The sequence below is a fragment of the Pogoniulus pusillus genome, chromosome 14 (assembly GCF_015220805.1).
Source record: "Pogoniulus pusillus isolate bPogPus1 chromosome 14, bPogPus1.pri, whole genome shotgun sequence".
NCBI lineage: Eukaryota > Metazoa > Chordata > Aves > Piciformes > Lybiidae > Pogoniulus > Pogoniulus pusillus.
Window position 1 is genome coordinate 29404803 of NC_087277.1, and position 23487 is coordinate 29428289.

The 23487-nt window shown below is 49.8% G+C and overlaps 1 protein-coding gene across 1 annotated transcript in view; it reads left to right on the plus strand.

The window, feature by feature from the left end:
• The first annotated feature begins 876 nt into the window (after positions 1–876).
• Positions 877–23487, plus strand: part of SDC2 (syndecan 2) — a 90458-nt gene continuing 67847 nt past the window's right edge. Inside the window, exon 1 of the mRNA XM_064154741.1 lies at positions 877–1225. Within this exon, the coding sequence (XP_064010811.1) occupies positions 1166–1225 (60 nt within the window). The 5' untranslated portion in view covers positions 877–1165. The remainder of the gene's footprint in view (positions 1226–23487) is intronic.

Here is a 23487-nt window from a genome sequence, read left to right on the forward strand (position 1 = left end):
AGAGCTCAAGGCCAGACCATGGCACCAAGTGCCATGTCCAACCTTGCCTTGAACTGCCCCAGGGACGGCGACTCCACCACCTCCCCGGGCAGCCCATTCCAGTGTCCAACATGTTCAGTGCTGGAAACACACTGGCATAGGCAACTGGCTCGGGCTGAGGCTCCCCAGCCCTGCAGTACCACCATCTTCCCCAGCTGAGAAACACCATGGACTAGACACAGCAAGACTTCTCGCTACGCTTCCCGGCTTCTGGATCTGCCAGTTCCTGCAGGATTTATGCCGAAGACACAGGTCCTGAATCCACGTAGCTGGGTGCAAAACGCAGCTGTCTCTTGCTTGCCACCTCCTCGCCCCTGCAAGTTTGTTTTGTTGACGGAGAAAAGTAGGAAGGCAAAAAAAAAATAGATCTCGGGGTAGAAAGCCCCGCAGGGGCCCGAAACTGAGACGGCATTTGCGGCTGCTCGGCACTGCCCGGGATTTCTAACCCCTCGGTCCCGTTTTTTCCGCGCAGGCAGGCGAAGCGGGGAGGCCGGCGCGGGCAGCGGAGCGATGCGCGGCAGCGGAGCGCTGAACACACGCGGCCGCGGCCAGATTTCCCCGGCAAGGACGCAGCCCCTCCACGGCCCCGCTCTTCTACCGGGCCGCTCCTGGCTCGCTCGGTCCGCGGCGCTGCTCGTGTTTTCCGCTGGGGGGGAGGACGAGAACGGGGTGGAGGAGGAGGAGAGGGGCTAAAGTTGCCTGAATTTGCGAGGGGCGAGAGCCGGCGGCGGCCGCGGCGCGCCGCCTCCTTCCACTGGCTGGGGGAGCTGCCAATCTGTGTTGTAATCCTGCAGGAATTTCTGCGGGGTTTAACTGGGAGCCGCGCCGCCGCCGCCACGCACTCGGGGCGGAGGGCGGGAGGGCGGCGGAGCCGGGCAGCGCGCAGCCTGCAGCCCCCGGGCGCCCGAGCGCCGCGCAGCATCGGGCCCGCCGGGCAACGGCGGAGCGGAGCGCGGAGAGGGGCAGAAGAAGCGCGGAGGGCCGGAGGGAGCCCGCGGGCCTGCCCCGCGCCCCCCTCCCCCCTCCCCTCCCGCCCCCGGGAGCTGCTGAACGCCGCCGACTCCCGGTTTCTCCTCTGTGCCCGGCCATCGGCGGCCGCTGCCGCCGCGCCGGCTCCGCGGGAAGAATGCGGGGCGTGTGGCTAGCGCTCACCGTCAGCTTCGTGGCCTGCGCCTCCGGGCAGCCGGTGAGTGCCGGGGCGGGGTGGGTGGCGCGGCAGCCCCGCGGGGCTCAGGGGGACGGGATGGGGGCGGCCGCTTTGACTCCGTCTAGCCCAGTGCGGGGCGCGCATCCCCGGCCCTGCCCCGCGGCATCGCCGCCCGCCGCGGCAGCGGAGCGATCCGCGGTGGAATCTGTTGATCTCTGAGCGCTCTGCAAGCAGACGACACCGCCCCTCCCCCTAAAAAAACCCACGGGCTCCTTAAAAGAACCCCACGAAGGGCAGCGGGGAGCCCTGCCGCTCTCCAGTGAGCCTCAGCCGAAGTTTGCCGCGGCGACCCAGCCGCCTGCCGGACCGGGAGCACCCTCCGCCCCGGTACCTCTCTGCCGCCCCGTAGAAGGGGCGGGGGGGGCGCTGCTCGGCCGCCGTGGGGCACCCGAGGGGCAGCGGCGGCGTGGGGTTGGGTCCAGGGGGTTTTGTTCCCGGCCCGGCCGAACGCTGGGTGCCAACCGGGCTGTCTCCGAGCGGCGGCCCGAGGAAACCGCCTCCCAGTCCCGGCTCCGCGGACGGGGAGGCAGGAGCATCTGCTTGCAAATGCAACCTTTCCCGTCCGGCCAAACAAAAGCAGTGGCTTTTATTCCTGGCTGCTGTGCTCAAGACACCCCTAAAACCCTCCGGTACGCCGCGCTGCTGCGCCTCTGCCGTGACCGAGTGCGCAGAGCTGCGCGCCTCCCGGCTAACCTCCTGTCCCGGCCGCGGTGCCCAGGCCGGCCCTTCCCATCGGTGCTTATTGCCAGGTGCTCGGGAGAACGGTGCCGTTTACACTTCTCCCGAGCCGCAAGAGCGTTTGCTAACAGGGGATCTGGTGAATGCCGTTACCTCGGGATCGGTACCTCGGGAAGAGCCACTCCGGCAATGCGCGGCCACCTTCCGCGGCAGCGAGCCCCCGGGGGAGGAAGCCGTCCGGAGGGTTTTGGGCTTTGCCATCGGTGGCGCTGAGATTGTTGCGAGGGAAAGGTGCCGCAGCTGACACCGTTGCAGCGTTTGGCCAAATATTAGGAAACAATAAGTGGAAGTTTTGGGTTGACATTAAAAAAAAAACCAACACGGTGACAATTTAATCCAATTAAAATGAACCGCTCCGCTGAGCTGAATAATGTCAAGAGGCTGCCTTAACTTTTGAAGTTGTCTAGCCATTAGCCCAGTCGCACAGCCTTCCTGAGGTCTGGCTCGTCGTTAGGGATTTTCTGAGGCTACACTTGCAGAACGCTCTCCTTAAGCGCTAAGAAGCCTAACAGCGCTGCACAAACACCCCTGGCTAATGAGGGGCAATAGGCTTTAATTTTATAGAGGTGCTCTGCTGGCGAACTTCTCTGATGGTGTAGGAGCTATTACACTGCCGCAGCAATTAGTAAAGTGTTATGGGCTTCTTTCGCCCTGGGATGAACACATTGTGGCAGCGTGTGATGAGTTCTTGGGGCGTAGCAGGGCGGTGAGGAGAGTGAGGAAGGGGGGAGCCTGCCCTGACTCTGGTGCAGCAGCCTCACTGCTGCCAGGAAGTGGTGGAGAGGCTGGAAAAGTAGAAGGAGCTTTCTTTCTTTCTTTCTTTCTTTCTTTCTTTCTTTCTTTCTTTCTTTCTTTCTTTCTTTCTTTCTTTCTTTCTTTCTTTCTTTCTTTCTTTCTCTCTTTCTCTCTTTCTCTCTTTCTCTCTTTCTCTCTTTCTCTCTTTCTCTCTTTCTCTCTTTCTCTCTTTCTCTCTTTCTCTCTTTCTCTCTTTCTCTCTTTCTCTCTTTCTCTCTTTCTCTCTTTCTCTCTTTCTCTCTTTCTCTCTTTCTCTCTTTCTCTCTTTCTCTCTTTCTCTCTTCCTTCCTTCCTCTCTTCCTTCCTTCCTCTCTTCCTTCCTTCCTCTCTTCCTTCCTTCCTCTCTTCCTTCCTTCCTCTCTTCCTTCCTTCCTCTCTTCCTTCCTTCCTCTCTTCCTTCCTTCCTCCCTTCCTTCCTTCCTCCCTTCCTTCCTTCCTCCCTTCCTTCCTTCCTCCCTTCCTTCCTTCCTCCCTTCCTTCCTCCCTTCCTTCCTCCCTTCCTCCCTTCCTTCCTCCCTTCCTTCCTCCCTTCCTTCCTCCCTTCCTTCCTCCCTTCCTTCCTCCCTTCCTTCCTTCCTTCCTTCCTCCCTTCCTTCCTTCCTTCCTTCCTTCCTTCCTTCCTTCCTTCCTTCCTTCCTTCCTTCCTTCCTTCCTTCCTTCCTTCCTTCCTTCCTTCCTTCCTTCCTTCCTTCCTTCCTTCCTTCCTTCCTTCCTTCCTTCCTTCCTTCCTTCCTTCCTTCCTTCCTTCCTTTCTTTCTTTCTTTCTTTCTTTCTTTCTTTCTTTCTTTCTTTCTTTCTTTCTTTCTTTCTTTCTTTCTTTCTTTCTTTCTTTCTTTCTTTCTTTCTTTCTTTCTTTCTTTCTTTCTTTCTTTCTTTCTTTCTTTCTTTCTTTCTTTCTTTCTTTCTTTCTCCCTTTCCTCCCTTTCCTTATTTTTTCTTTCCTTTTTTCTTTTTTTCTTTTCTTTTTTTTCCCCCTTCTCTTTTGCCCCCCTCTCTTTTTCTTTTTCTTCCATCTCTTTTTTCTTCTTCTCTGTCTTCCCCCCCCCCCCCCCCTTTCTTTCTCCTTTTCCCCTTGCTCTCTTTCAGTATGTCTGGCAGCAGCTACATTGTCCCTTACAGTAGGATTTTGTAGACCAGTCTCTGGGAAAAGACAGATGCCAAGTCTGCTGTCTCTCTAGAAGGCTGTCCTGGTTGTAAGAGGAATTTTATGTGGGTGCTTGAAAACCCTCTTAGCTCTCTAGAGCACTCTCGAGTGGTTTTTAGCTCTGAATTTCTTCCCTCTTTATTTTTTTTTTTGGGGGGGGGGGGGAGGTTGATTCTGCTATTTGTTATTCTTCTTGTTTAGACAAAGCTGCAGGGTGAGAAGCACACACACAAAAAAAGAGGTCCGTTATGCAGGAGATTTTGAACTCAGGGGAAGACAGCAGCTCCTAAAGCAAGAATTCCCGATGTTTATTTCATGTAGCCAGCAAACATCTTGCCTGGCGTGGGCCAAGCAGATGTCAGAGCCACGTTAAAAATGCAGTGGGAATGAGACCTGCCACTGAACCTGGGAGCGGTTTGTCTGTGCTGGATGCACACTTCATGTGCCCTGACCTGGGCTGTCGCGCCGCAGATGCGCTCCGCTGCGCTGTGCCAGCTCCCCTGGGGCAGCAGCCGTTTGGGGACGTGGTTGGGACGCAGAGGGTGAGGAGGAGCCTGACCTGTTCGTGCCAGCCTACGTGTGGTGACAAGCGTTGCCCACATCAAAGCTGGTGGATCGCCGCCAGGGCTTGAGGGGTGGTTTGCTGTCATCGGCGTAGCAAACCTGAGATGTCAGATGGGAGCAGGGAAATGCCAGTGGGCATGGGGGATTCACCCAGCCTTAGCTGGATGGCAAAAGCTCTGCTTTTTGGCTGCCTTACGAGTTCCCTGGTTTGATTTTGGGAGGAGGGGAAGAGAGTGGCACGACTCCACTGGAAAGAAAAGGCAAACTCTGTAAGTGGGAGGCTTGAAGTGCCTTTAAAAAGGTTGGGTCCAGGAGTTAGCTTCTTGCTGTCTGCAGTAGCAGCAGAAAGCAGCGCCAAGTATCCAGCTGTACTCATTCGGAAGAGACTGACAAACCTTTGCATTTCATCCTGTTTCTCAGAGGTGGGAGGAGCACAGCCCTACCAGGAGAGGCTGAGGGAGCTGGGATTGGTTAGCCTGGAGAAGAGGAGGCTCAGGGGAGACCTTATTGCTGTCTACAACTACCTGAGGGGAGGTTGTGGCCAGGAGGAGGTTGCTCTCTTCTCTCAGGTGGCCAGCACCAGAACGAGAGGACACAGCCTCAGGCTGTGCCAGGGGAGATTTAGGCTGGAGGTGAGGAGAAAGTTCTTCCCTGAGAGAGTCATTGGCCACTGGAATGGGCTGCCCGGGGAGGTGGTGGAGTCGCCGTCCCTGGAGCTGTTCAAGGCAGGACTGGACGTGGCACTTGGTGCCATGGTCTGGCCTTGAGCTCTGTGGTAAAGGGTTGGACTTGCTGATCTGTGAGGTCTCTTCCAACCTTGATGATACTCTGATACTGTGAGTGGTGAAGGTGCAAGCCCAGGTGCCAGTTGTGAGACTGGCTGGCTAGCAGGCCAGGCTGTGTACCCCCACTGCTGCTCTCCTGGCAGAAGGTCAATCGCAGCTCTCCTTGTGAGGTTTCTGGAGGGTTCGTCTCAGCAATGCAATGTGTGTGGGGCTGGGGTTTAGGCTTCTCAGTAAAGCAGAGCACGGCAGCATCAATGTCAACTGCTGGGTGGTCTTTCTGTTTCTCCTTAAGCATCTGAGCCCTGATTTGTTTGCATAAATGCACTTAGCCAAGGGTGATCCAAGAGCAATATTTGGTGTGTTTCTCAGATGTATTTGGTGTTGTGGAAGCACGACGCTGTAATTTCCCTGCAGTTGGGTGACTTTGCTTTTGGAATTGGGAAAATGAATAGTGTGCTGGAGAGGAGGAATGCTGGGGTTTGTGTTTATTTTGGTTTCATTTTTAAAAGGCAGCTAGGCTTTGGAGAGGGCAATTAGAGGAGAGCAGGAGGGCTGAAGAGATGGGTGGCGTTGCGCGTTTATATGCTGTGCCTGTCTCTCCTGAGCGTGTTAAATCTGCATTGCTGCCAAGTAAGCTCCAAAGAAAGGTTGGGTGCTATATTTTTGGTTAGTCTTAATTTATTTCCACCCTTCCCCAACTCACATGAGCTTTTTTTTCCCTCCTCACTGTGGAATTAATCAATATCTGTCCACTGGCTTGTGTGGTTTGGCAGCGTCTGGGACCAGCCAGCAGCAGACCAGCCAGCAGCGTCTGCTGGGGCTGCTTCCCCTTGCTTTGGCTGAACATCTGGGCTCTCCCATCCAAAAGCTGCTTGCACTGCCATGCACTGGAAATTCAGGGCAGCTCTGGGTTCTGCTGCCAGACTTGGGGATTTACAGTCCTGGTGCTGCAGCAAAGCTGCCCTTTAGGTGGATGCTCTCAGGAGCCACTTTTAGGGAACAGGGTTCCCTCCCAGGTTGGCTTATCTTTGAAAAAATAAAGAGCAGATAATTCTTGACCCGAGATCAAACACACTGAAGAGTTTGGGTTTTGGGTTTGTTTTTTTTTTGTTGTTGTTGTTTTTAATATCATAGCCCTGAGGTCTGCACTGGAATTGACTTAATATTGAGGCCTCCAGTGCAGAGATGTTTTCTCTGCATTTTTTTCCCCTAGATCCTTATCGAGGCAGTAGATGAGAGCCTCCATCTTCAGAGACAAGTCAGGACAAATAGCTCAGGGTTTGAAGTCAGGTACTGGGATTGTGGTTCTTGGGTAGATGATACCTCTGTGGTAGGTTTGAGGCAATTGCTGCAGTTAATGGGATAAAGATGGGGAGCTTTGGAGAGTGAGCTGTGAGCCTTGGGTTTGTTTGAAGTTTTGATGGATCTAAGTCTCTGTGGTCCTAATCTTAAGTGTAAATCTGGGGATGGCCAGATCAAGGCCAGATTCACTCTGTGCTGGATCAAGAACTGGCTGGATGGCAGAGCCCAGAGAGTGGTGGTGAATGGTGCCACATCCAGCTGGCAGCTGTCACCAGTGGTGTTCCCCAGGGATCAGTGCTGGGCCCAGTCCTGTTCAATATCTTTATTGATGACCTGGACGAGGGGATTGAGTCCAGCATCAGTAAGTTTGCAGATGACACCAAGCTAGGAGCAGCTGTGGAGCTGTTGGAAGGGTGGCCTCTTCTCCCAGGCAACCAGCAACAGAACAAGGGGACACAGTCTAAAGCTGTGCCAGGGTAGGTCTAGGCTGGATGTTAGGAGGAAGTTCTTCACAGAGAGAGTGATTGGCATTGGAATGGGCTGCCCAGGGAGGTGGTGGAGGCACGATCCCTGGAGGTGTTCAAGAAAAGCCTGGCTGAGGCACTTAGTGCCATGGTCTGGTTGACTGGATAGGGCTGGGTGCTAGGTTGATCTTGGAGGTCTCTTCCAACCTGCTTGATTCTATGATTCTATGATTCTAAGGCCTGATTTCTTGGCAAGCAGAGGGGCAACTTAGGCAAAGCCCCGTGTCAAAGGTGTAGCCATGATGTGGAGGGTTACCTGCCATCTCCAGTGGGGAACGTGGCAGCATGGCAGGGAGTCCTGAGCTGGGGAAGGAGCTCATTCCTCCCGCGGCGCCCGAGCTCCCCGCAGAGCGGCCGCTGCTTGGCAGAGCCCTGCTCTGCCTGCCCACTTGTCTTGACAGAGCATCAGGCAGAGGCATATGGATGGCATTTAGTAATTACATTATCTCACCAAATTGACTTTTGCCATTGACCAGTTTAAACATTTTCCTTATGGCAGAGAACTACAGGCCTTAGTGAGGCTCAGAGGCCGAACAAAGGGCTCTTGTCTGGAGACAGAAAAGTACTCTTTTGTCTCCTGAATAGATCTGACCCACAATGGTTTTTAACTGAAATGTTGTGTTTGAGGCTGGCAGGCTTATTGGAGGCCCCCTGTAAGACCCTGCTTGAATGTAAGTCATAAAGGTGCCCTCTGTGCTGCAGCGTTTGAAAGAGGATGCACGAGTCACGAGCAAGAGATTTTGGTCCACGCTCAAGCTGCTTTGCTCTCTCCATTGTAGCAGGCATGAGAGAATTACTGCAGGCAGTTCTGCCAGCAGCTCGTTGTTTGGTTACCTTTGGTTCAGGCTTCCAAGACAATAACAAACTGCTATCTGTAGTCTTTTCAGGGCTAGTAATTTATTCCTGGGTTACACAGCAGCGTTCAGCGATCTGGGTGCAAGATTCCCCACGCTCGCATTGAGGTGTAATTTACAACCTCTGTGTGTAAGGACTGCATTAGGGTTTGACCCTGTGGTATCGGGCAGGGCTCTGGATGTATGTTGCTGTCTTGATTAGCTGAGCCCTGGGGGATGCTTTCAAAAGCATGCCAGCTATTACAGTATCACAGTATCAGAGTATCGTCAGGGTTGGAAGAGACCTCACAGAGCATCAAGTCCAACCCTTTAGCACAGAGCTCAAGGCCAGACCATGGCACCAAGTGCCACGTCCAGTCCTGCCTTGAACAGCTCCAGGGACGGCGACTCCACCACCTCCCCGGGCAGCCCATTCCAGTGTCCAATGACTCTCTCAGGGAAGAACTTTCTCCTCACCTCCAGCCTAAATCTCCCCTGGCACAGCCTGAGGCTGTGTCCTCTCGTTCTGGTGCTGGCCACCTGAGAGAAGAGAGCAACCTCCTCCTGGCCACAACCACCCCTCAGGTAGTTGCAGACAGCAATAAGGTCTCCCCTGAGCCTCCTCTTCTCCAGGCTAACCAATCCCAGCTCCCTCAGCCTCTCCTCGTAGGGCTGTGCTCAAGGCCTCTCCCCAGCCTCGTCACCCTTCTCTGGACACGCTCAAGCATCTCAATGTCCCTCCTAAACTGGGGGCCCAGAACTGAACACAGCACTCAAGGTGTGGTCTAACCAGTGCAGAGTCCAGGGGCAGAATGACCTCCCTGCTCCTGCTGACCACACCATTCCTGATGCAGGCCAGGATGCCACTGGCTCTCTTGGCCACCTGGGCACACTGCTGGCTCATGTTCAGGTGGGTATCAATCAGCACCCCCAGATCCCTCTCTGTCTGGCTGCTCTCAGCCACTCCGACCCCAGCCTGTATCTCTGCATGGGGTTGCTGTGGCCAAAGTGCAGCACCCTGCACTTGGAGCTATTGAACACCATCCCCTTGGACTCTGCCCATCTGTCCAGGTGGTCAAGGTCCTGCTGCAGAGCCCTTCTGCCCTCCAACTCAGTCACATCTGCCCACAGCTTGGTGTCATCTGCACACTTGCTGATGACTGACTCCATGCCCTCATCCAGATCATCTATGAAGATGTTAAAGAGGATGAGGCAGAAATGCAGAAGGCACATCATCCTCAAAACTTGCAGGCAGCTGGTTGCGAGAGGAGCGAACGTCGTGTTGAACGAGGCTTGCAACAAGTGCTTCTGTGCTGAGCAAGGGATTTTTGTTGATACCTTAAGTAGGAGATGCTTTTACAGGGAAATTGTGACTAAATAGGGCTGTGATGAACCTGCAGGGCTCGGCCTTGTCTGGAGATAGGCTATTAGTATGTCACCTAGAAGGTGCTTAGCTAAAGCCTGAGCTGGACACTTACAGGATGCCAGGCTCACGGGATGTTACGGGTTGGAAGAGACCCAAGGAGATCATCCAGTCCAACCCAGAGCAGGACAATCCTATCTGACACAGATCACACAGGAACACATCCAGACAGGCCTGGAGAGCCTCCACAGAAGGAGACTCCACAGCCTCTCTGGGCAGCCTGTGCCAGGGCTCTGGGACCCTTCCAGGCAAGAAGTTGCCCGTTGTGCTGAGCTGGAACCTCTTTTGCTGAAACTTACACCCATTGCTGCTTGTCCTATCCCAGGGAGCAGTGAGCAGAGCCTGTCCCCCACTCCTGGCAGCCCTCAGATACTTATAAACATGGATCAAATCCCCTCTCAGTCTTCTCTTCTGCAGACTAAGCAGCCCCAGGGCCCTCAGCCTCTCCTCATCAGCCATACCCTCCAGTCCCCTCATCATCCTCACAGCCCTCTGCTGGACCCTCTGCAGCAGATCCCTGTCCCTCTGCAACTGGGGAGCCCAAAACTGAAGGCAGGATTCAAGATGAGGTCTTAGCAGGGCAGAGCAGAGGGGCAGGAGAACCTCCCTGGATCTGCTGCACACACTCCTGCTAATGCACCCCAGGCTGCCATTGGCCTTCCTGGCCAGCAGGGCACATTGCTGTGCCATGGGCAACTTGTTAGCCACCAGCACCCCCAGGGCCCTCTCCTTGGGGCTGCTCTCCAGCAGTCACCTCCCAGCCTGGACTGCTGCAGTTTGTTATTCCTCCCCAGATGCAGCACTGCACTTGTCCTTGTTGAACCTCATTTGGTTTCTCTGTGCCCAGCTCTCAGTCTGAACCAGTCTGGGTTTAGCTTTTCTGCAGTCCAGCTCCTTCAGAAATCCCTCCTCTAAGCTGAGTTGTTTTGTTCCAAAGGTGAATTGAGTTGGGAAAGTTCAAATAAAAACCTGTTTGGCCGTGTTTGAGTTGTGGGCATGAAGATAAATACATACTTTGTACTCTATTCGTGTTAAGGAGACAAAGGGACTTGCAGAAGGTCAAACAGCCTCTGGGACTGCAGCAAAGCATTCAGAAAGCAGCACTGCGGTGAAGGGTCGGGATGCATTGCCTGTGTTTAGACACTGTGCTGTCAGAATCTGTTTTGCTCCAGCCTGGTTAACCATCATAGAGGCTAATTTTCTCTAGAGGTGCTCCCACACTAATGGAGGTCATTTGTCACCTTTCAGATCATAGAATCATAGAATCATAGAATCACAGAATCAAGCAGGTTGGAAGAGAGCTCCAAGCTCAGACAGTCCAACCTAGCACCCAGCCCTGCCCAACCAACCAGACCATGGCACTAAGTGCCCCAGCCAGGCTTGGCTGCAACAACTCCAGCCACGGCCACTCCACCACCTCCCTGGGCAGCCCATTCCAGTGCCAATCACTCTCTCTGCCAGCAACTTCCTCCTCACATCCAGCCTAGACCTGCCCTGGCACAGCTTCAGGCTGTGTCCCCTTCTTCTGTTGCTGCTTGCCTGGCAGCAGAGCCCAACCTCACCTGGCTACAGCCTCCCTGCAGGCAGCTGCAGGCAGCAATGAGCTCTGCCCTGTGCCTCCTCTGCTGCAGGCTGCACCCTCCCAGCTCCCTCAGCCTCTCCTCATAGGGTTTGTGTTCCAGACCCCTCACCAGCTTTGTTGCCCTTCTCCAAACACCTTCCAGCACCTCAGCATCTCTCTTGAATTGAGAGGCCCAGAACTGGACACAGCACTGCAGGGGTGGCCTGAGCAGTGCTGAGCACAGGGGCAGAATAACCTCCCTTGTCCTGCTGCCCACACTGCTCCTGAGCCAGCCCAGGATGCCATTGGCTCTGCTGCCCACCTGGGCACACTGCTGGCTCATCTTCAGCCTACTATCTATCAGTACCCCCAGTGGCCCATCCTTGTTTTCCGAAGTGCATTGGAGAGTTCTGCCTGTAAGGGTGAGGCAGAGCTGCAGGGAGCAGGACTGCTGGAGGACTGCAGGCTGGCAGGTGAAGCACTCCGCAGCAGTTGGTGCATGACTGGTGCGGCCTCAAGACCAAGGAGGTTTTGAGAGAGGAGAAGTGATCTAACAGACTCCTTACCACGTGGAGGAAGAACCTAACTTGGTCTTCCATCACCTCCCCAGGATCCTTTCTGGTATGCCTGCTCCTGCCTCTGTGTTAGTTACTCAAATAGAAGCAAGCTTTCCTCTTCCAGTGTTGGAAGGGGGCTCCAAAAAAGGCTGGGGAGGGACTTTTGAGGCTGTGAGGGAGTGGCAGGAGTGGGGGGAATGGAGCAAAGCTGGAGGTGAGGAGAGTGAGGCTGGAGGTGAGGAGGAAGTTGTTGAGCAGGAGAGTGGTGAGAGGCTGGAATGGGTTGCCCAGGGAGGTGGTTGAGGCCCCATGGCTGGAGGTGTTTGAGGCCAGGCTGGCTGAGGCTGTGTGCAGCCTGCTCTAGGGTAGGGTGTCCCTGGGCATGGCAGGGGGGTTGGCACTGGCTGCTCCTTGAGGTCCCTTCCAACCCTGACTGATTCTGTGATCCTACGATTCTATGATTCTCTGGGCTGAGCTGCGTTAATTCCAGCTGTGGTGCTTCTGCAGGAACATCTGGCTGGACACAGCAATGGGAGGGCACAGCTGTGGCCAGCCAAGCCCCACGGATTTTATCTCGTTTGGCTCTAAGAGCTGAGCCTTGTTTGCTTTTTGGACTGGGAAGGCTGATAATGGGATTGCACACATGGCACAGCTTACAGGCTGTGGGAGGAAGAGCTGTCCAGAAGACAGATTCTTCCTCTGCTGGGTTGTTTATCCGTGCTGGCTCTTGATGTGCAGATCCTAGAATCAGTGTGTCGCTTAAATTGGTGCCCTAGGGAAAGCCTCCCCAGAGCCTCTCCTTTCGAATCCCTTTCAAGTGTTGTGCACTTCTGGGTTCAAATCTGCAGGTGTGGAGGTGTATTATGTAAAGTGAAAACCTGCAAGGGAAGCAAAGCAGCAAGGTGAAGGTAGGAGACATGCCACCGTGGGGACATCTGAAACCCAGCTCCACTGGAACATGCATTGGTGACAGTTCATAAATACATAGGAATGGATGTGGAGCAGCCCTGTATAAATCTCCATACTGGATAACAGCTGTGCCAAGGAGGAGGGTGAAACAGTGGTGCTGGGAAGCAAGGTTCTGAGCTGTCTGTGGAAGGAAGGTGTCAGAATATCCACAGGATGTTAGAGGTTAGACCTCTAGAGATCATCGAGTCCAACCATCCCCCCCTGCCAGAAGCAGCATAGTCTGCACAGGAGTGCACCCAGGAGGGGTTTGAAAGCCTCCAGAAGAGGAGACTCCACAGCTCTCTGGGCAGCCTCTTCCAGGGCTCTGCCACCCTCACTGTAAAGGGGTTTCTCCTGATGCTGAGGTGGAAAATTCTATGTTCAAGGTTGTATCCTTTGGTCTTTGTCTTATTACTGTGCATCGTTGAAAAGAGCTTGGCCCCCTCCACTGGACACCCACCCCTCAGATAGCTATAGACATTGGTCAGATCTCCTCTCAGCCTTCTCTTCTCCAGACTAAACAGCCTAAGGACTCTCAACCTTTCTTTGTAGGGGAGATGCTCAAGTCCCCAAATCATCTTTGTGGCCCTCTGTTGGACTTTGTGCAGCATGTCCCTGTCTCTCTTGAACTGAGGATGCAGTATTGAGGTCCTGTGCTGGCTGTAGAACTCTGCCTCCTCCCAGTTGGGAGCTGAGGGGCACTCAGCTGTCACCACTGGTGGCAGTGCAAGCACAGGGAGTGGAAGTGTTTGTGCATCAAGAAGGAGCATCCACGAACAGGGGATCTGAACATGGGAAATTTGTCTGTGTTAGAGTCAGAGAATGAGTCAGGGTTGGAAGGGAGCACAAGGAGCAGCCAGTGCCAACCCCCCTGCCATGCCCAGGGACACCCTACCCTAGAGCAGGCTGCACACAGCCTCAGCCAGCCTGGCCTCAAACACCTCCAGCCATGGGGCCTCAACCACCTCCTTGGGCAACCCATTCCAGCCTCTCACCACTCTCCTGCTCAACAACTTCCTCCTCACCTCCAGCCTCACTCTCCTCACCTCCACCTTTGCTCCATTCCCCCCACTCCTGCCATTCCCTCACAGCCTCAAAAGTCCCTCCCCAGCTTTTTTGTAGCCCACTTCAGATGCTGGAAGGCCACAAGAAGGTCCCCTGGGAGCCTCCTCTGCTCCAGCCTGCACAGCCCCAACTCTTTCAGTCTGTGCTCACAGCAGAGCTGCTGCAGCCTCTGAGCATCCTCCTGGTCCTGCTCTGGACACTCTCCAGCATCTCCACATCCCTCTTGTCCCAGGGGCTCCAGAGCTGGATGCAGTACTCCAGGTGGGGTCTCAGCAGAGCAGAGTAGAGGGGCAGAATCACCTCCTTCTCCCTGGCTTGCCTCAGTCTTACTGTAAAAGAGTGAAAAGTTCCCAAGAACAGTTTTAAGAGGTGAATGCTGGATGCTCATCAGTGACTTAAGCACCTGTAGCATGTGGACCATACAAGTCTCTTTCTCTGTGGTGGAGCAAGAAAGGTGTCTGGTCCTGGAGGGAGACAGAAGTCTCCTAAATTCTTGTCTTGGTTGGAGCTGCTTATAATTGCTTAGCCACATGCTCTCTGATGATTTCTTGTCTGTGCAGGCTGATTTCCTTTGACTGTGAGGTCTGAAATGGTGTGAAAGGAAACTTCTTGGACTACATTTGAAATTAAGTGCCCCTAGAGACTTGCCTTGCACTGAGTGTCCAGCACTGAGCTCTCTGCAGCTGTTGCAGTTGCGACTCCGAAGGTCTTTGATACCTTAGGTACCTGTGACTGTTCTGTGTAGGTCTTTACTCTACCTGGGTCTCTGTTTTACATCTTGGTTTACAATTCCCAGGATTAATCAGGTTGGAAAAGATGTCTGAGGTCTTTGAGTCCAACCTATCACCTAGCACCTTCTAATTAACTAACCCATGGCACTAAGTGCCTCATCCAACCTCCTCTTAAACACAGGCTGTCACAAACCCTCTGAGGCTCCCAAGCAAGTGCTTAATCATGTGGAGTAGAATCATTTTGGCTGGAAAAGGCCTTTAAGATCATTGAATCCAACCAAGAACTCAGCATGGCAAATTCCACCACTAAGCCATGTCCTCCAGAACCACATCTACAGGGATCTTCAATTTGCCCAGGGAAATTTACTCTCCTCCATTACTGCCCTGAGCAGCCTGTTCCAGGGCTGGACAATTCTTTTGGCAAAGAATTTTTTTCCCCTCATGTTCAACTTAAACACCCTCTGGCACAACTGCAAATCTTTTCATCCTGTCACTTGTTGATGGGAAAGAAAAAAGATCAATCTGTGCTTCACTCCAACCTCCTTGCAGGGAGTTGTAGAGGTCTCCCCTCAGCCTCATAGAATCAACCAGGTTGAGGTTGGAAGAGAGCTCCAAGCTCAGCCAGCCCAACCTAGCACCCAGCCCTGCCCAACCAACCAGACCATGGCACTAAGTGCCCCAGCCAGGCTTGGCTTCAACACCTCCAGCCACAGCCACTCCACCACCTCCCTGGGCAGCCCATTCCAATGCCAATCACTCTCTCTGCCAACAACTTCCTAACAACATCCAGCCTAGACCTGCCCTGGCACAGCTTCAGGCTGTGTCCCCTTCTTCTGGTGCTGGCTGCCTGGCAGCAGAGCCCAACCCCACCTGGCTACAGCCTCCCTGCAGGCAGCTGCAGGCAGCAATGAGCTCTGCCCTGAGCCTCCTCTGCTGCAGGCTGCACCCCCCCAGCTCCCTCAGCCTCTCCTCACAGGGCTGTGCTCCAGGCCCCTCCCCAGCCTTGCTGCCCTTCTCTGGACACCTTCCAGCACCTCAGCATCTCTCTGCAATGGAGGAGCCCAGAACTGGACACAGCACTGCAGGTGTGGCATAACCAGCTCTCAGTACAGGGGCAGAAGGACTTCTGTGGTCCTGCTTGCGGCACTAACCCTGATCCAGGCCAGGATGCCATTGGCAGTCTAGGCACACTGGTGACTCATGTGCAGCTGCCAACCAGCACCCCCAGGTCTCTCTCTGCCTGGCTGCTCTGCATCCACTCTGTCCCCAGCCTGTAACACTGCATGGGGTTGTTGTGGCCAAAGTGCAGAACCCTGCACTTGGACTTGTTAAAACTCTTGGGTTTATATAGTTCTCTGTGTGTGTCTTTCAGTTTGTCTTTCATCTGATCAGGAGAAGAAATACCCCTCAGAACATGAGATATTCTCCTGCTGTTAACCAGGAGAAGGACTTCTGCTTAAATAAAACGAACAGAATTGCTTTTGGTGTGAATCAGATTCAGAGTGCAGCTTCTCTGACCTCACCAGGGGCTGGAAAAAGCCTCCACAGCAATCCTTACAAAAAGGTTTTTCTTCACTTGTGATTCAACACATCAGCTTCATGTCTTATTTTCCTCCACAACTACAGTTTGATCCTCTGTAGCTCCCACAGGTGTCTTTGCTTCGATCCTCCAGCACAGCCTGGCAAGGGGACAGGCATGCTTGGAAGTGAGATGGAAAAAATACTGTTCCAAATAGGAAAACTGGGAACAGTGCTTAGCATAGGTCTGCACCTAACCTGGCAGGGCTTGGAAACCACACCTGTGGCCTGAAAGGACTCCTAGCAGAGCAGAAATTGCATGGCCATGTTGCAGCTTGAGCCAACTGAATTGTCTCTCCATCCCTTTTGACCAAGATGCTTTGCTGGGCACGTCTGTCTGCTGCATGGAAGTGTGGCAGAGGCCTCCAGAAGACCCCAGAGAGTTTGGCAGGGAGTGGGAGCTGGCAGTGGGAGGTAGGTGAGAAAGCCCTATGGCAAGTCAGGAAATGACTTCTGCTCTTCTGGTAGGAGCTGTGGCACAGCACAGAACATCTGCTGGCATGCAGAGGAATGACAAGAGGGTGGTGAAGAAGTGACAGCTCTGAAAGCTGATGCAAACTATGCTGCTGCCATTAAGCAGCCTTATCTCCAACCTGCTGAATCACATTTGGATACCTCAGTTGCTGTTTGGTGTCCTGACTTGCAGAATCAAGGAAGGTGGGCACCATGCACTGCTGCAGCGCTGTGGTGAGGACAGGCTACAAGAGTTGGGGCTCTGCAGCCTGGAGTGGAGAAGGCTTGGAGGAGACCTCAGAGTGGCCTTCCAGTGTCTGAAGGAGACCTACAGGAAGGCTGGGGAGGGACTATTGACAAGGTCTTGTAATGACAGGACAAGGAGGAATGGGTTTGAACTTGCAGAGGGGAGATACAATCCAGATGTTTGGAAAGTGTTCTTCTGGATGTTAGGAAAGGGTTCTTTGCAGGGAGGGTGGTGAGACACTGGCACAGGCTGAGGGTGCTGAGACACTGGCAACAGGTTGCCCAGGGAGGTTGTGGAGCACAGAGTCACCCAATGTGGTCTTTGATTCTGTGCCTCACAGCTTCCCTGGAGGTGTTCAAGGCCAGATTGGATGAGGCCTTGGGCAGCCTGTTCTAGTGGGAGGTGTCCCTGCCTATGGCAGGAGGTTGGAACTGCCTGAGCTTTGAGACCCCTTCCAACCTACACCATTCTATGGTTCCATAAGCTAGAGGAGACAGGGTGGTGAAGTTGACTGTGGCTGTCTCCAGTTGTGCTGCCTCTTGGAGATGCCCAGGCAGCCATGCCCTATGTTCTGCAAGAGAGGATCGATCTCTCTCTCTCTCTCTTACTGTGTCCAATTCTGGGCTCCTCAATCCAAGAGAGATGTTGAGGTGCTGGCAGGTGTCCAGAGAAGAGCAGCCAGGAGGAAAGGCACCTGGGGGTGCTGATAGATAGTAGCTAAAGATGAGCCAGCAGTGTGCCCAGGTGGGCAGCAGAGCCAATGGCATCCTGGGCTGGCTCAGGAGCAGTGTGGGCAGCAGGACAAGGGAGGTTCCTGTGCCCCTGTGCTCAGCACTGCTCAGGCCACCCCTGGAGTGCTGTGTCCAGTTCTGGGCTCCTCCATTGCAGAGAGATGTTGAGGTGCTGGAAGGTGTTTGGAGAAGGGCAGCAAGGCTGGGGAGGGGCCTGGAGCAGAGCCCTGTGAGGAGAGGCTGAGGGAGCTGGGGGGGTGCAGCCTGCAGCAGAGGAGGCTCAGGGCAGAGCTCATTGCTGCCTGCAGCTGCCTGCAGGGAGGCTGTAGCCAGGTGGGGTTGGGCTCTGCTGCCAGGCACCCAGCACCAGAAGAAGGGGACACAGCCTGGAGCTGTGCCAGGGCAGGTCTAGGCTGGCTGTGAGGAGGAAGTTTCTGGCAGAGAGAGTGATTGGCATTGGAATGGGCTGCCCAGGGAGGTGGTGGAGTGGCCGTGGCTGGAGGTGTTGCAGCCAAGCCTGGCTGGGGCACTTAGTGCCATGGTCTGGTTGGTTGGGCAGGGCTGGGTGCTAGGTTGGGCTGGCTGAGCTTGGAGCTCTCTTCCAGCCTGCCTGGTTATATGATTCTACGATTCTGTGTCCTTGGTGAGGCTCAGAGTCAGTCAGAAACAGCCTTTCTGCTGGGGCAGGGAGGCAGAGGTGTGCCCATGCCATGGTGCTGCGGTTACTGGGTGCAGGCACCGCTGAGTCTCGAATGGTTTGCGGCAGTGCTGCTAATAGCAGTGCTGTGCTGGAAACGCACTTCTCCTCCGCTGTGTAACTGCAGGGCATGGAAGAGGGGAAATGACCTTCCTTTCTGTTCCTATTCTTGCTGTGATTCACGACCTGAAAAGCTTATTCTGCCCATGGCTGCTTGGGGTTTTGTGCTTTCACTAATGCTGCATCTCTACCGCTCGACCAGGAGTTGGTGACTTGGCATCTTGATGTAGGTCTCCCTATTGGGCACCTCTAATTGGTCTTCTGCCTGGTGGCATAAATTGTCCTCTACCAAAAGCCAGGTAATGAAGGGTACCCAGTTTTCTTTTTTCCTCTGTTTTTTGTTTTGTTGTTGTTCTCTTTTTGAGGGCCATGAATCTTGCCTGTGGATGAAAGAAGTCTTCTGGGCTCGTTAATACTTAGCAGTGCTGCCAAAGTCATGTGCCAGGCATTTCAGTTTGTGTTTTCCTGACTACCTCTGCTTGCACTGGAAGAAGGAGGTAGCTTTGGGTTAGGATAGAAAAAGAATGGAGGGGGGGAGGGGGGAAGGGAGGTATGGGGTGGTTGGGTGGAAAAAAAGTGGTGCTTTGATAGGGGTGGGGGAAAATGTGATGCTTTGATAGGGGTGTGGAAAAATGTGGTGCTTTGATACTAGAGAGATCAAAGTCTCTGTGGTACTACATCTCGCTGGGTGCTTTCCTGCTATGGCACACGGATGCCTGAGGAGCTGGTTTAAATGGGTAAAGCTGTTTGGCTTGAGAGCCTGAGCAAGACTGAGGAGAAAACAACTCGTGGCAGGCGCTGTCAGTCTCCCAAGGAAGTAGGCAGGCTCCATGGCCGTGAAGGTAGCATCTGGTTAGACCACACCTTGAGTGCTGTGTTCAGTTCTGGGCCCCCCAGTTTAGGAGGGACATTGAGATGCTTGAGCGTGTCCAGAGAAAGGCAGCAAGGCTGGGGAGGGGCCTGGAGCAGAGCCCTGTGAGGAGAGGCTGAGGGAGCTGGGGGGGTGCAGCCTGCAGCAGAGGAGGCTCAGGGCAGAGCTCATTGCTGCCTGCAGCTGCCTGCAGGGAGGCTGTAGCCAGGTGGGGGTTGGGCTCTGCTGCCAGGCACCCAGCAACAGAAGAAGGGGACAGAGGCTCAAGCTGTGCCAGGGCAGGTCTAGGCTGGATGTGAGGAGGAAGTTGTTGGCAGAGAGAGTGATTGGCATTTAAAATGGGCTGCCCAGGGAGGTGGTGGAGTGGCTGTGGCTGGAGGTGTTGAAGCCAAGCCTGGCTGGGGCACTCAGTGCCATGGTCTGGTTGGTTGGGCAGGGCTGGGTGCTAGGTTGGGCTGGCTGAGCTTGGAGCTCTCTTCCAACCTGCTTGGTTCTATGATTCTATGATTTCATATTTTATATTTTACCTTTAATTCTAATTTCAAAAGGTAAAATTTTACTTTAGTTGTAATTTTAACTGTATTTTTAATTTTTATTTTCTATTTTACCTTTAATTCTGTTTTCAAAATGTAAAATTTTAGTTCAGTTGTATTTTTAGTTGTATCTTTTTTTCATTTTTATGTAATATTTTACTTTTAATTCCGTTTCCAAAAGGCAAAATTTTACTTTAGTTGCATTTTTAGCTGCATTTTTTATTTTATAGTTTATCATATTTTTAATCTTATTGCAATGATGCAAAATTTTAGTTGCATTTTTAGTTGTATTTTTTATTTTACAGTTTATCTCATTTCTATTTTTTAAAAGAAAAAAAGCTCAGCTGTATTTTTAGTTGCATTTTTTACCTTAGACTTTCTATTATTTTAAACTCTATTTTCTGAACTGCAAAATTTTACTTTAGTTGTATTTTTAGTTGTACTTTTTATTTCATAGTTTATGTTATTTTTAATTTTATTGCAATGATGTAAAATTTTAGTTGGATTTTTTGTTATATTTTTCATTTTATAGTTTAGCTTATTTTAAATTCCAATTTCAAAACATAAAATATTAGTTCAGCTGCATTGTTAGTTGTAATTTTTATTTCATAGTTGATATTGTCTTAAATTTTATAGCAATAATGTAAAATTTTAGTTGCATTTTTAGCTGTACTTTTCATTTTGTAGTTTATCTTGGTTTTAATTCTATTTTTAAAATGTCAAAATTTAGTTGGTTTTTTTTAGTTGTATTTTTTATTTAGATTTTATTTTTAATTCTATTTTTTAAATGTCAAATTTTAGTTGAATTTTTAGTTGTATTTTTTATTTTAGATTTTAATTCTATTTTTAAATTGCTAAATTTTAGTTGAATTTTTAGTTGCATTTTTTTAGTTGAATTTTTAGTTGTATTTTTTATTTTAGATTTTTATTTTTAATCCTATCTTTAAAATGTCAAATTTTAGTTGAATTTTTAGTTGCATTTTTTAGTTGAATTTTTAGTTGTATTTTTTATTTTAGATTTTTATTTTTAATCCTATCTTTAAAATGTCAAATTTTAGTTGAATTTTTAGTTGCATTTTTTAGTTGAATTTTTAGTTGTATTTTTTATTTTAGATTTTTATTTTTAATCCTATCTTTAAAATGTCAAATTTTAGTTGAATTTTTAGTTGTGTTTTTATTTTAGATTTTAATTCTATTTTTAAAGTGTCATCTTTTAGTTGAATTTTTAGTTGTATTTTTTATTTTAGATTTTAATTCTATTTTTAAAGTGTCAAATTTTAGTTGAATTTTTAGTTGTGTTTTTATTTTAGATTTTAATTCTATTTTTAAATTGTCAAATTTTAGTTGAATTTTTAGTTGTGTTTTTATTTTAGATTTTAATTCTATTTTTAAATTGTCAAATTTTAGTTGAATTTTTTGTTGTATTTTTATTTTAGATTTTAATTCTATTTTTAAAGTGTCAAATTTTAGTTGAATTTTTAGTTGTATTTTTATTTTAGATTTTAATTCTATTTTAAAATGTCAAATTTTAGTTGAATTTTTAGTTGCATTTTTCATTTTAGATTTTAATTCTGTCTTTAAAATGTCAAATTTTAGCTGAATTTTTAGTTGCATTTTTTATTTTAGATTATTATTTTTAATTCTGTCTTTAAAATGTCAAATTTTAGCTGAATTTTTAGTTGCATTTTTTATTTTAGATTTTTATTTTTAATTCTGTCTTTAAAATGTCAAATTTTAGTTGAATTTTTTAGTTGTATTTTTTATTTTAGATTTTAATTCTGTCTTTAAAATGTCAAATTTTAGCTGAATTTTTAGTTGCATTTTTTGCTTTAAATTTTTATTTTTAATTTTGTCTTTAAAATGTCAAATTTTAGTTGAATTCTTAGTTGCATTTTTTATTTTAGATTTTTATTTTTAATCCTATCTTTAAAATGTCAAACTTTAGTTGATTTTTTAGTTGTGTTTTTTATTTTAGATTTTAATTCTATCTTCAAAATGTCAAATTTTAGTTGCATTTTTAATTGTATTTTTTATTTTAGATTTTAATTCTATTTTTAAAGTGTCAAATTTTAGTTGAATTTTTAGTTGTATTTTTTATTTTAGATTTTTATTTTTAATCCTATCTTTAAAATGTCAAACTTCAGTTGATTTTTTAGTTGTGTTTTTTATTTTAGGTTTTAATTCTATCTTCCAAATGTCAAATTTTAGTTGCATTTTTAATTGTATTTTTTATTTTAGATTTTAATTCTATTTTTAAAGTGTCAAATTTTAGCTGAATTTTTAGTTGCATGTTTTATTTTAGATTTTTCTTTTTAATCTTATCTTTAAAATGTCAAATTTTAGTTGAATTTTTAGTTGTATTTTTATTTTAGATTTTAATTCTATTTTTAAAGTGTCAAATTTTAGTTGAATTTTTAGTTGTACTTTTTAATTCAGATTTTAGTTCTATTTTTAAAATGTCAAATTTCAGTTTAGTTATATTTTCAGTTGTATTTTTTAGTTTAATTTTAAATGTCAAATTTTATTTTAGTTGTATTTTAAGATCTGTTTTTTAATTTTTATTTTATTTTTAATTTTATGTTAACTTTTTAAACTTTTGTTTTAGCTGCATTTTTAGCTGTAATTAAAAAAAAATCTTTTAATTTTATTTAATTTAAAATTTCATTTTAGTTGTATTTTCTGTTGCAATTCATTTACCTTTCCATTCTATATTTTATTTTTACTTTTACAAAGAGTGGCATTTTTAGTTGCATTTTTCATTTTTTATGTGATGCTATTTTGAGTTTTATTTCCAAGTGTTAAAATTGTATATTCAGTTCTTTTATGGTTTCTTTTTCAATTTGCTGTTAATTTATTTTTATCTTTAATGTAGTTGGGTTTTTTTGTTCTACTTTTAGTTGTATTTTCATTTTATATTTTATTTTAATTTTTTATTTTATTTTTGTTATATTTTATTTTTAAAAATGTATAGAATCACAGAATCATAGAACCAGAGAACCAAGCAGGCTGGAAGAGAGCTCCAAGCTCAGCCAGCCCAACCTAGCACCCAGCCCTGCCCAACCAACCACACCATGGCACTAAGTGCCCCAGCCAAGCTTGGCTTCAACACCTCCAGCCACAGCCACTCCACCACCTCCCTGGGCAGCCCATTCCAGTGCCAATCACTCTCTCTGCCAACAACTTCCTCCTCACATCCAGCCTAGACCTGCCCTGCCACAGCTTGAGACTCTGTCCCCTTGTTCTGTTGGTGGTTGCCTGGCAGCAGAGCCCAACCCCACCTGGCTACAGCCTCCGTGCAGGCAGCTGCAGGCAGCAATGAGCTCTGCCCTGAGCCTCCTCTGCTGCAGGCTGCACACCCCCAGCTCCCTCAGCCTCTCCTCACAGGGCTGTGCTCCAGGCCCCTCCCCAGCCTCGCTGCCCTGCTCTGGGCACCTTCCAGCACCTCAACATCTCTGTTGGATTGAGGAGCCCAGAACTGGACACAGCACTCCAGGGGTGGCCTGAGCAGTGCTGAGCACAGGGGCACAAGAACCTCCCTTGTCCTGCTGCCCAGATGTGGCCTCAGCAGGGCAGAGTAAGAGGCAGGAGAACCTCACTCTTGTTCACCACAGGCCTTCTAATCCACCCCAGGATGCCCACAGGGAAAAAGTTTTCCCTCCTGTTCCCGTGGCACCTCCTGTGCTCCAGCTTGCCCCCAGTGCCCCTTGGCCTGCCTTTGGCCAGCCCTGAGCAGAGCCTGGCTCTGTGCTCCCTCAGAGCAGATATAAGGATGTGTCTTACAGGCTTTTGTCTCCAAAAGAAACCGAGAGAGAAATCATAGAACTGTAGAATCAAGCAGGCTGGCAGAGAGCTCCAAGCTCAGCCAGCCCAACCTAGCACCCAGCCCTGCCCAACCAACCACACCATGGCACTAAGTGCCCCAGCCAGGCTTTTCTTCAACACCTCCAGCCACGGCCACTCCACCACCTCCCTGGGCAGCCCATTCCAATGCCAATCACTCTCTCTGCCAGCAACTTCCTCCTCACATCCAGCCTAGACCTGCCCTGGCACAACTTGAGGCTGTGTCCCCTTCTTCTGGTGCTCTGTCCGTGGCCGTGCCGT